We start from the raw sequence: 13,606 nt of genomic DNA, 5'->3' as shown, positions 1-13,606 counted from the left end.
TGGCCCCACGCCACTCCTGGAAGCGGCCAGTGCTGCCCCATGGCCCCGGGGGAGGAGCGGCAGGGGTCTCCCTTCGTGCGCTGCTCCTGCCTGCAAGCAGCGCCCCTGCAGCTCCCATTGGCCAGGAGAGCTGCGGGGGTGGTGCTTGCAGAGAGGGGCAGCGCATGGAGCCACGTGCTCCCCGCCGCCCCCCCCCCCCAGGGGCCACAGGGGCTCATTGGTCCCTTTCAGGAGTGGTATGGGGCTGGGGTAGGCAGGGAGCCTGCCTTACCCTCGCTGTGCCCGCTGCCAACTGGGAGCAGCCGGAGCTAAGTGCTGACCAGCAGGAGGCCACACCCCAACCCCCATTCCTGAGCCCCCTCCCAGAGCCTGCACCCCAAACCCCCTCCTGCATCCCAAGCCCCACCCTGAGCTCCCTCCCAGAGCCAGCACCCCAACCCCCCTCCTGCACCCCAACCCTCAGCCCTGAGCCGCCTCCCGGAGCCAGCACCCCATACCCTCTTTTGCACCCCGAGCCCCCTGCTGCACCCCAAGCCCCAGCTCTGACCCCTCTCTGAGTCAGCACCGCATACCCCCTCCTGCACTCCAACCCCCTGTCCCAACCCAGACCCCCCTCCCAGAGCTAGCACCCTGTACCCCCTCCTGCACCCCAACACTTTGCCCCAGCCCGGAGCACCCTCCTGCACCCAAACTCCCTAGAGCCCACACCCTAGACCCCCTCCCTGCACCCCAACCCCCTGCCCCAGGCTCAGCCTAGAGCCCCCTCCCACACTGCAAACCCCTTAGCCCCAGCCCAGAGCCCACACCCCCTCCAGAACCCCAACCCCCTGCCCCAGCCTGGTGAAAGTGAGTGAGGGTGGGGGGGAATGGAATGAGTGGGGCAGGGCTTTGAGGAAGGGGTGGGGCCTCTTCGATGGGGCAGGGTACATCCTCGTTGCCCTTATATTCAAAAAGTGATCTTGGGCGTAAAAACATTGGAGTGCCATTGCTTTAGTGGAATTCATGTTTTTTTAACAATTCAGTAAAAAAAAACAATTCAGCAGATGTCTGTGCACTACACTCACTGGTATGCATAGTAAAGTAGTTGTAATTTTGGAAATTCAAAACTCTAGACCTGATTATTACAATGAAGGTTTTAAAATGGGAAACTGGTGAAAGGAGTCGGAGACTGTTTTTCAGTAGATCTCTGAAACAAGAGAACCAGGGCAGCACCCTTGTGAACTTTGGACCATCACTAGTTTATGGTGAACATTTGACAGACACTGGCTTTGCAATTCATTCCATGTGAAATGGGGGTCCCTTGGGGTTGGGGGAGTGAGTGGGTGGAAGGGCCAAAGTAGGTAAGAAGCTGAAATTGTGGTAGGTTTAGAATCCACAATCAAGGTTTGGAGTAAGGACCTGGGTCATTCCCATCCGCATGTTAAAAATATGTCATGTAGAAACTTTTAATGAACAAAAAAACTGACATCCCCCCTTTCTAACCATTTGGTTTATTTTCATTAAAATTCCAGTTTTTGTATCTTTTATGTAAGGCCTACGCTTTATCTCTCCTACTACCCGTGATACTGGAGTCAGCTGTTTTTGAGAAAAAATGCTGTCTGTGGCTGCCTGACGCTGTTCTGAGCAGGATGGGTTTTCTCCATTTTTCTCTTTTTTTTTTTTCCCTCCTTGTCTATATCCTTTCCTCTTCTACCTTTTGTTTCCTTCCTCATTTCCCTGTTTATCTCCCGCCCCTTACCTTATCCATCCCTCTGTTATATGACATTAAGAAGAAGACAGACTGGTGGATAGCACCTGTTGTGATGAGTGTCTCCTTTCTACTTCCCAGGGCAACTGTGTGCCCCTTCCTGTTACCTAGACTTCTGCCCAGCCCCAGCCTTGGTCTTCAGCCCTGATAGTCACATTCCAAGACACTCACCTTTCTATTGAGAGATCCCTCCTTACATCATATTGTCCTTGGCCGCATTCTCATTAAGCCTTTCATCCAGACATCTCTACCCATCTTTCCATTGCCATGACTGTATTCCCATCCCAACCCTTCTGTCTAGACATCTCTTCTTTCTAAGCATTGCCCCAGCTTGATCCTGTCCTATTACTATACAGCAACGCTGCATACTATTCCCTTACACATATTTAACTTCTAGGATATCTCACCTGAAGCCCAAAACCCCACAGTTTTTTTTTTCTGTATTAGCCTTGAGCTCAGATGAAGTAATTTTGTATTAGCTATTATCAATCATAGATTGTAACCACAGACTCAGTCAAGGATGTGGCACGTTAGCATGTCGATATTAAGACTTTCCCCACTGTCACAGCTTGAATACTGCCTTTCACTCTGGGAATTTTTGTTCCTTTTTTAAAATAAAAGCATTATCCCAGCATTAAACTAATTTTCCAAGCAGAGCTGCCTCTGCATCACTGCAGTACTAGTTGCTGATATCCTCAGATATATTGGCAGAGTGCCATTATGTGATAACAATTGGACTAGCATTGCTTTTAATTGGCTAGAGCAGTGCACTGTATTTGTGGCATGATTTTTTCCTCTTTCAAATCTCTGATATTTTTAGCTAAGAAGTACAGCCATTCAGTCAGTGTAGTGCAACATGCAAGGAATGGATATAGTACTACGTACACTTCCTTTCTTTATAAATGCATGAAGGAACCAATCTCTGGTATCTTTTAAAGGGCTGGCACTGTGGAGAAAAGAAAGCAGCTAATACCCTGCAACTGTAGTTTGACTTTATCTATTGCATTTAGTAGTCATGTGTGTATTTCAAAGATAACTTCGAAATAGTCCTTCATCTGTAACCTAGAAATGATGTTAACTAACAGTCTCTTGTGATGGAAAGGAACCCCCCCTCCCCCAAAAAAGATCGATTTTTTGGTGACAGTAGTTCCCTTGGAGACAAGTCTTAGTCTGGTGTATGCAGCTAGGTGATCGTATGTATTTGCCTCTTATTGCCATTTAAACTGACTGTGCTGAGTCAGCTGATGCTGGAGAGGATGGTCAATCCCAGAGCAAAGGGGGAGAGGGTGGAGTTATTCTTCACTCTCAAGTCCTCAGGGAGTTTCCTAGAGGCCTGGAAGTTCAAACAAATGAGCTTTCTGCCCCATCAAGCAGCCCCCTATGTCCCAGTCCCTCCCATTCCTTGTGCTGAGCTCATTTATTTTACTGCAGTAAGCTTGTCATAATGCCCGTGAAGCTGCATCTGGGCAAGAAAGGGGGTATCCAAGTTATTGGATACACTCGGCATCCAAGTGCCCATATTATGAAAAGTAGAAAATATTTTAGGCAGGTGGGTATTACTGTGTCACTCCTTCCCCCCTCTCTAATTATTGGTCACCAGGGATACGGGGATCCTTCAGTTAGATTGTGCCTTGTCTTCTATTTCAGAGCTGTCACCTGGGAGTGACTGGAGAGTCTGTGGTGTGCAGTGTTTCTCCGTAGCTACATATCAGTCAGTTCAGGGAATTATGTCCTGTGCTTCCGCAACATCATCTCTTAGCAACAAGGTGTGTCAAAGCCTCTAACTCAATCTTTGAGCAGTAGGGAAGAATAAAGTGACTGCATACGTGCAGTATTGCCATCACCGAGCATTGAGAAATCATGAATCAGGCTTCACATAATGTTGAAATTGGCTTTAAAATTATTTCTGGAATAGTAAATGTTGGGTTTCTTTATGTGGCTTCTGCAAGAGCTGGAAACTTTCATTTTTCTTTTACATGAAAGCCAAAATTCTCACATAATCACGAGACTCCAGGAGCTAGGGCTTTAAGAAAATCACCTGAGATTTGTGATAAAATCACAAGAGCTGGCAACACTTAAGTGCTATAGAGCTGTCCCTGAACAGGATTGTGCCCTTAGGGTTTGTGTAACCCCCCATATCTGGGGTGAGGAGGGGGTCATACAGTCCACCAGTGCTGGCAAGCACCACAGCATGGAGGCAGGTAGGACTAGGATTCAGCTTTTAGTTTACAATGTTGAGAAAAGTTGTTTTCTTGCTTTTTGTGTGTGATTGTTTTGTTTTTTAATTACAGTACTTTCTTTTACCACACTGAAACTTAGAACAAGTATATAATACAGACAGCCGGATTAGCCAGGGTTAGGAGTTTCTCCTGAGAGGGAGTCATTTTATCTGGATATTGCAAGTGTTCCTGTGAGTGGCAGAGTCCAAAGTGTGCTGACCGGGATGTTAAGTAATGCCGTGTGCACTTTGACAAAGCAGATTTAACATTATCAGCTTCTGAACTTGCACATTCTCTGTAGAAGCATAGCAGGAGTGTAAAACACGTAGTATAGTGTCTGTTTAGCTAAAACGGGGGATGGGGGGAGTATTTTCTTTACAGAGAAACAATATGAGGCAAATGGCTCCTTGTACATAATCTAAACCTTCAGTGAGTTGTCGTTTATTTCACTTTAGGAAGTACTTATATTTTAATTACAGTATGTGCGATTGGTAGCTTGCACAGATCCAGTCTGCAGTTTTATGAGGCTTGTAAAGTAGGGTGCTCAGTTGGACTATGATCACTGAGTCCTCGGCTATATATGCTAGTTGATTTTTTTTCGTTTATACATATTTTGAGCAATATAAAGTGTGGCAATTATTATCTCTTATTTAATTGAAATGCAATAGAAAAAAATTGGTATGGTAAAAGTTGGATCACTTTTGGGTAGACCAACTCCTGCAGGTATTCATAGCCCGGTGTTTGTAGACTTTCCTTCTCAATGGAAACCTTGGTAATAGTTTTATTCTTCCATTCTGGTCAGTGTTCAAGCTTTCCAAGTTAAGATCCAGTGTTTCTACACTTCACAGAACTAAATTATGCCCCATTGGTGCCAAGTCTTGAACTGAGGTTGTCACAACCTTGTGGGGAGGGGTGTGTCTTAAAGATTGATTGCATCAGGATGGTGAGCCTCACTGGTCTTTCGCTGCTACAGTGTCAAATAAAATGAGTCCTCAGGCAAAAATTCCAGATCATTAAACCTCCAAGTGGTCCATGGAATCCTTTTTGTAAATAAACTCAGACTTCATGGATTTTGAAGTTAACCTGCCCTTTCTGAAGAACCATCTGTGTTGAGAGATAGAAAGAGAGAGGAGATGGAGAAATAGATGCACCAGGAGGTATGGATGTCTATAAAGACAAAACGCTAGTGTTTTCAGTAGTCCTTTTGCAAAAGTATTGATGGCTTCTAATACCATAGTAAACATAGGTGAACAGTCGTTTTTATAAATCCTTAGTTTGAAATGTTAATGAGTTTAGAAAACTCATCACATCTCTTGATGATTGGTGGTTTACCTCAAGAACTACTACACTAAATCACTGCCTGTCACTGTTACTATAGTCTTCGTTCTAGATAACTAAAACTCAGCTGCCATAAATAGCCATATAACTAAGGTCTGTGTGCTCAATGGCAATCTGGCTTTAACTTTTGTGTCATGGTTCTGTAGCAAACTAAAAGTCCTGCAGCAGCTTCACTTAGAATTAAAAAAACAAAATTTATTATCAATAAATAGCACAATCAGTATCCGAGCCTCTATTGATTGGTAATAAATGTAGTGTATTTGATACTGTCTCCACACTTCCAGTATGCTAAAGATTTTGTATTGGCAACCCATAACTTATCATAGTACTTGCCAGAGGAGAAGCTGGAGGATTTGGTAGCTGAGTACAAGACAGTAGCTGGGGCATTTGAAATCATGCCAGGTGAGGGAAGTTCTGATTGTGTGATAAACATATTAGCTGGATGCTTCTGCTAAAATGATCAGCACTGAGTTTAAGTGCTGATGCTTAAATTGTCATCTTTAGGTTTGAGTTTAATATACTGTTGAGACCAAAAATCACCTCAGTGCCATTGTTTCAGACTGTATAAAGCAAAGTTTATCACTTTACATTTGGTTCATTTTGAGGTTTCCCTCACAATAATGAGGATAAGAAATACAGTTCGTCGAGTAGTATCCTTGTGGGTTCTCCACTTCAAGTGTGCCTGCGCCGTGCTCCTTTGATCAGAAATGTTTAGTAGCTGTGCCTGTTTGGCCCATGTACTTTGCTCCCTGCACTGAGGCTATATGGGGGTGTGCAGGCCAACTGCTCGAAGTTCTTTCTCAGCTACCTTTGACCTCAGACAGAATCTCCTGTGTGCCTATTCTCTAAGACTTAGTTTTTTCTCAGATAGATACCTTGTAATTTCTTATAGTGTTATAGTTGGTGGAAGAATTGTTCCTGTTTTTTTCTTTCTGAAAACAAAACCAAAACTTTTCATTCACAGAGATAATTATATAATTAGGAGATTTTTCCTTCTAGGGGTTAAATTTTTATTAGTTTTGCTCGGAATGCCAGGCTCTCCAGGATTCAGGAGGTGCCTCTCCTGTTGGGAGGCGATTCCGATAAGTGACAGACACTCCACTGTCTGGGTGATACTTATATCCCCAGTAAGTGCAAGATCTGCACTTCCTTCAAGGGTAGATCCTGAAAAAGTAGAGAATTAAGTTAAAACTCCTAATGATAGAGCAAGCTTTATGTCCAGCTTTGGATCGAGGAGCAGAGAATCCCGTGTACATAGACCACCCAGTTCAGCTAGTGCCTGGTCTCCATTGATATCTCTGTCACTGGAGACCGGTAGAGAGGTAGGTGGTACTGTGGAACCAGGCACATTTACGTTACCAAACTCCTCATCTATATCTGCCACTAAGCAGAAGCAGGTAAGGAGTATATCTCCAAGAAGCTCTCAGTCACCATCTTACAAGAAGGCTACAAATAGTTCAGATCCCCAGGGGAGTTCAGTGAAGACTCTGAGTGAGGCCAGTACTGCAAAGGCAAAGAGGAACAAATAATCTAAAACAGACTCATTACTGAGTTTGTATACCCATACCCAGAGTGGCAGAGACAGAGTTGAAAAGACCAAGCCCATCCCTGAACAACATTCAGTACTGATAAGAAAATTAACCATACCAAAGACAGCTCACCTACCTATGGTACCAAGGGAATCCCATACCAAGCACTCAGTACCAGCTGCATCAGTACTGAAACCATCTTCCACAGGTTCCCACTTGGTCCAATCTTTGTTACCATTAGTACCACAAGAGTCTAGGTATCCTAATGATCTGATATCTCCTGAGCCAGAATTTCCTCTGTTAACAAGTGTTGGGGATTTGTCAATGTTAAGATTCCTAGGTCACCAAACCCTATATCACGTAGAGCACCACACTCACCCTCATCTACTCTGCAAGCCAAAGAGCTATCTCCCGGCTTAGAGAATGTGGAAGAGGACTCATCAAACTCTCAAATTTCAGTGTAGGGCTCCCTTACCTATTCTAGGACACCTCACTTTCCCTCCTATTCTGACATATTCCAGGAGGAGAAACCTCAGATGACATTCACATGGCCGGAACAAAGATGGCTGCCTCCACCTATGCCATTTGTGCCTCCTCAATGGCCTTGCTGGGATCCATGGGCATGCTGTCACTAACAATCTACACTGAGGTCCTCGCAACACCGGAGGGAACAGAGAAGAGCCCATTCTCCTGAATCCCCTTTACCATCACCTATGCCAGAAGAAGAGACCTTTGAGGAGCAAGAGGCAAGGGCCAATAAGGAGGTGACACCTCTTACTAATATTTCCTCATCATCTCCTGATGAAGTTGTCATGTCTCCACCACCTTCTATGGCAGATGAGGTCAAGCAGTTTCAGAGTGTTGACAGACTGCAGAGTCCCTTCGAGGGTTCAGGAGTCCCAACATAAACTCCTAGATATTTGACACACTTCAACATCTATGAAGATTGCTATTCCAGTGAATGAAGCTCTTATGGAGCCCGCTAAGATGGTTTGGAAAACCCCTGCTACCGCACTGCCTATATGCAAGAGGGTGGATAAAAAGTATTCTGTTTTAGCTAGGGAATTGGAGTTTCTATTTTCTCCCCCAGCTCCAAATGCCTTAGTATTGGAGACCATTAATAAATGATGCAGACAACAGAACTCAAAGTCCAACCTGTACATAAAGGACCACAAGAGGCTCAGTCTTTTTGGTCGTGAACTCTGTGCTTCAGACACATGTCAGTTCAGGATAGCAAACCATCAAGTGCTCATGGCCAAATATGACTACTTAAATTATAACATTCAAATTTTTTATTGAGCATCTGCCAGAAGGACATCAGAACCAGTTTAAAAACATTATTCAAGAGGGTCAGCTCCTGGCAAAAACATTGCTCCAGGCCTCCTTAGATGTGGCAGATACTGCAGCACAGTCTATCTCCACTGCAAAAGGCATGAGAAGAGCATCTTGGCTACAACTGTCAGGCTTTCCAAGAGAGGTTCAGAGTACTGTCAACGACCTCCCTTTTGATGGTTGCAAGCTCTTGGACTCAGCGGATACATCTCTCCACACTTTAAAGGATTCGAGAACCATACTGCAATCCCTAGATATTTACACTCCTGTAAATAAAAGGAGATTTAGTAGGTCTCAGATGGCACAGAGAGCACATCCAGCCCTCTAGTCAACATATCATAAACCCTCTGTACCCCCAGTCAAGAGAGGAAGATATTAAAAAAAGAAACCTCCTTCATCTTCAGCTACATCTTCTCAGCCATCCATGTCCTCCAAGCAACAGATTTAATGGTTTGGTCAAGAGTCTCAGCCATCCAATGAACAAGGTCTTACTGCTGCAACATCTTACTCCACTTCCCTCCTTTTGGATGCTGTAAGACCTTGTTCATTGGATGGTTGAGACTCTTTACAAATCCTACTCCAAGCTCGGACTTGAACATAGTATTTAATTGCCTTATGAAACATACTTTTGAGCTACTAGCTATTGGTTCTCTATTAGATTTATCAATAAAGGCAGCCTTTCTGATAGCAATCATTTCTGCCTGAAGGGTGGGAGAATTGGGGGCTTTAATGGCAACTCCCCCCTAATATGGTATTCAAGACCTCTCGTTTACAGGCATGTCCAAGATTTTTACCTAAGGTGTCCTCAGAATTTTATATTAATGAAACCATTCATCTCCCAGTGTTCCTCCTCCCCCCCCCCAAACAAAACTGCACTGTACTGGCTGTACTGTATTCCATACCCTAGGTATCAGAAGGGCATTAGCCCTGTACTTAGGCCACGTCTACACTACCCGCCGGATCGGCGGGTAGTAATCGATCTATCGGGGATCGATTTATCGCGTCTCGTCTAGACGCAATAAATCAATCCCCGAATCAACGCCCGTACTCCACCTCGGCAGGAGGAGTAAACGGAGTTGATGGGGGAGCCGCGGCGGTTGACTTGCCGCCGTGAGGACAGCCAGGCAAGTCGAACTAAGATACTTCGACTTCAGCTACCTGAATAGCATAGCTGAAGTTGCGTATCTTAGATCGATCCCTCCCGCCCCATGATACCTGCCCTTAGATAGGACCGAACCATTTAGAAGATCTAGACTATTTGTATCCATTGCAGACAGAAGCAAGGGTTTGGTAATTTCGAAACAGTGGTTATCAAAATGGATTTCTGGTTATATTAAGATTTGTTATGACAGAACTCATGTTCAAGCCTCTTTGAGAGTGATCTATGTCTATAGCCTTACTTAAGGATGTATCAGTTGCAGACATCTGTAGAGCAACAACTTGGTCATCTGTTCATATCTTTTCTAATCATTATGCTTTGGTACCTGCGGCAAAATCAGATGCTGCTGTGGGCAATGCAGTTCTCTCTTCTGTATTGGACTCTGCTCCAAATCTCTCACCTCCTGAATAAGTGTACTGCTCAGGAGTCACCTGAAGTGGAGTACCCACAGGGGGACTACTCAAAGAAGAAGTTACTCACCTTGAGTAGTAACTAAAGTTCTTTGACATACGTGTCCCTGTGGGTGCTCCACTACCCACCCTCCTTCCTGTCTGCTTCGGAGTCTCCCTTGTGGATTTTTGCAGTGGAGAAAGAACTGAGGGTGGTTCGCCCATACAGCCCCAAATAGCCTTGGCATGAGGCACGAGGATGTGCGGGGTGCATGTGTGGGCTGAACAAGCACTGCTACCAAAAATCTCTGGTCACAGGCGCACCATAAGTGGAGCAACCACAGGGACACACATCTCCAAGGACTCCACTTACTACATGACGTGAGTAACCTCTGTTTGGTTTTTTAATCATGAGAGTTTAGACAGCAAGGGCTGGATTCTGCAGTAAATTCTATGACTAGGGAATACACGGAGCTGTGCTATAATCCTGGGGAAAGTACATGGAGATGGCCACATCAGATTCACAGCTCCTCCCTACCTGATTTGTATTACAGTAGTATCTGGAGATCCCAACTGAGATAACAATCCCATTGCATGAGCCCTGTGCAAACTTACAAAACACTGCCTGCCTCAAAGATCTTACAATCTAAATAGACAAGACAGGCAAAAAGTGGGAGGTGATGTGGTGACACAGAAAGGTGAAGTGACTTGTCCAACGTCACAAAATAGGTCAGTAGCAGAGCTAGGAATAAAGCCCAGGTCTCCTGGCTCACAATCCAGCACCCTTTGCCCTCAACCACACTAGTTCCAAAACATTGGGAAAGTTCTGACTCTTGATTCAGGCTTCATAGTTGGCCATTGTTTCCCTAATGGACTGACTCCAAATTCCAGATCTGAGCTCCTGAGAATTTTGGGAAGAGCTGGATTTGAATTTAGTAACCCAAACCCAGCTGTATTATTCAAGATGTAAATATAGAATTGCTCACTGTGACTGATAGTAATTGCCCCAAACCTCTGGAAAAATACAGACATTTGCAGCTGTGTGGATTCCTTAACTAATGTCAGGACCACTTAAATCTTTTTAAAACTAGTGTTTATCTTCAGTTAATATCTTTTTATTCCTTTTCCAGCAGATTTTCCCCTTTACATGCTTATTTCTAGCCCTGATACTATCACACGTATGCGTGTTAGAGGTACAAAAAGAGGTGAGCATGGGTCTCACTTGGCAAGTAGCCAAGGACCTAAATACAATTTTTTAAAAATCTTAAATGCTATCAGAAGTATGAAACCTGCAAGAAGGTTAATGTTTCTGCTAGACTATCTGAGAGCAAAGGGAGTGACTGTGCAGGAAAAGAACACTGGAGAGATGCTAAACTACTTCTGTGATGAAGTCTGACACAAGCCAGTGGGGGAAATGTCTTCAAAGAGAAGTTCTGGGTTAGGTAATAAATTTTAGGTACTGTTAAGTTAAGGAGTCAGAACAAAGTGATAATTTAAATTGCAGTGAGTCATCAGAGCTGTATAATGTTCATCCAAGAGTGCTGGAGGAACATGAAAGTGAAGTAGATGAGCTACTAATAGGAATATGAACCAAAGGGTAGCCAATTTCATATATGTAGATAAAACATCTCTCTTAAAAATACACTATATTGTCTCCTTGGAATTGTTCACCTCTAAGCCTTACTAAAAATACATGGTTGGACCCATAATTACGTAATAAAATTGTTACCAAGGCTACTTGACTAACTCAGTTTTCTACTACAAAGGTTTAAAATATTTTTGTCTTATCTGACCTGTAACATTCTCTGTTGCAGCATTAGCCACTATGTCCTTGTGATGGTTTTCACTATCTTCATCATGCTGCTGAGTGGACTGGCCCAGCTGCTCACTACAAAGAGAATTGAACTTTGGGGAAGAACTAAACGACATTCCATGTGACAGATCTACAAGTGCTATTTTTGCTATTTGAATTTTCACCCTTACTGTGAGCCAGTGTCCACCTGTGGAATGTAAATAGTTAATGGACTGGAGTGCCAAAATCCTATTGAGAGATTTTCTACTTTCCTGTGACTGAGATTATGCTTGGAGATTGACATTTAGAGATCAGCTGGGGTAAAATAGTCTTAATTTTATTCCTTAAATATATTTTTTGCAAATAAAAACAGTGATTAAGTCCTGGTTTAAAACATCAGCAACTATCTCTGTTGTATTTTTCTTTTACTATAACTCATCTTCCAGCATTTATATCACACACCTGCAAAATCTTGGCTCTCATCCCATCCCTAGCACAGCCTTTACATAAGAGCCTTACAGAGACAAACACAATAAGGTAAATGTGAACAGACCAGTGCTTTGTGATATTATACTGCATAGAAAATATGCATCAGGGTAACTGAGGTCACCTCAACTTTCACTACCTGTGAATGTGTGAGAATAGGTGGAAGCAGCAATTTGGGATTGGTAGTTGTTGAGTTGATACTCACTTTGCATATGATGCCCATTCTGCCACTCAGGTGTTTCCTCCTCTGCCAACATTTGCAATCAGCTCGTGCACAAAATGATCACCTGGTTAACAGCTATGCAAGACACCAACACAAAGGCATACCACCAAGTGTGACCATGAGACATCTGAGTGCATCACCAGACAGAACCACCTACATGCTCTGTCATCATGGGCCCTCTATTGTACCTGTTAGTTTAAAACCTGCTGTGGGTCACATAGGAACTGTCCTGTGACATTCCTCCTCCAACAGGTAGAGCAGGTAGACCCCAGGACCACAAAGTAACCAGAACCTGCACATACAGTTACGGGCTTCATCACCCATTGAGCTCTGCTATTGTATGAGTCAAACGAGTCATATACACAGCTGTCAGAGAGCAAGGTATCTTGCCATTACAGTAGCTTTCATATTTGAAATCACACAAAACATTACAGGAGGTCTTGGGGATTATGCATGTCTACACACAGTACCAATAGAATGGCCTTCAAATAGGACACCCCCACAGATTACAAACTCACATTTTCTTATTAATCCCAACACACAACAGCATCATTGACAAATCACACTACAGGATAGCACCACATCACAGCTCTGAGTTGCAGCCAGAACTCACAGGACCCATAGCAGATGCATGCCACAAGCAGTGCTGGCAGCCAAGACTAGAGTATGCCAGACGTTTATCCCGGGGGGCAGTTCCATTACCCCACCCCCAGCTATCTGGCACTTGGCTATGGCCATGCAGCCATCTATGGCTTTGGAAACTAGTCATCCCTGCAGGAAGGCTGGTTGGGAGAAACCAGCTACAAACATCCATTTGCTTGTTGGGTGCCACTAAACGTCTTACCGGGGGCCTGCAGTCATCTATATGACTTCAAAAATGCCACTCAACAGCAACAAGATGCTGGGGATAAAGAGTCATTCCAGGGATGACCACTGATCTGGTGACTCCATCGGGCATGTCCCCACCACACCATCAAAACAAGGATGCAGGTACAGTCAGCCAATGCCCCAGACAACACTCTATGTACAACAAGGACCAGACAGTGTATACAAGGAATGTGTTGAAATGCCCACCACAGCTAGCTATTTCACACAGCAGGGTCGAAGAACAACATGAAGCAGGTATGATGCAGATGATGGCTAGATGTGGGAGCCCACACACACACGACTCCCTTGATACGCTGAGCTGCTGCTCTAGAGGGCTACCCCACATCAACCACTTAGCACATCATTTGTAGAGAGAGACAAGGGAACAATCTACTTGTATAAGAAGAGGCACTATACACAACCATTGTCCCAAACCAAGCCCTGTCAGACATGCCTACCGAGGCATCACATGGCCTGACAATGACCTCCTGAGAACTGTGTCCACAGCCCGCTTTCCACTCCATC

The 13,606-nt window shown here is 44.3% G+C and overlaps 1 protein-coding gene across 1 annotated transcript in view; it reads left to right on the top strand.

The window, feature by feature from the left end:
• PIGN (phosphatidylinositol glycan anchor biosynthesis class N) overlaps positions 1–11,904 on the top strand; it is a 175,233-nt gene extending 163,329 nt beyond the window's left edge. The window contains exon 29 of the mRNA XM_026658519.2: positions 11,528–11,904. Within this exon, the coding sequence (XP_026514304.1) occupies positions 11,528–11,651 (124 nt within the window). The 3' untranslated portion in view covers positions 11,652–11,904. The remainder of the gene's footprint in view (positions 1–11,527) is intronic.
• The last annotated feature ends 1,702 nt before the right edge of the window (positions 11,905–13,606 follow it).

This window comes from Terrapene carolina, unplaced genomic scaffold (assembly GCF_002925995.2).
Source record: "Terrapene carolina triunguis isolate 2854851 unplaced genomic scaffold, T_m_triunguis-2.0 Scaffold53, whole genome shotgun sequence".
In the NCBI taxonomy this organism is placed as follows: Eukaryota; Metazoa; Chordata; order Testudines; family Emydidae; genus Terrapene; species Terrapene triunguis.
The sequence above is the reverse complement of the archived record's forward strand: the minus strand, read 5'-3'. Positions and strand labels throughout refer to the sequence as shown.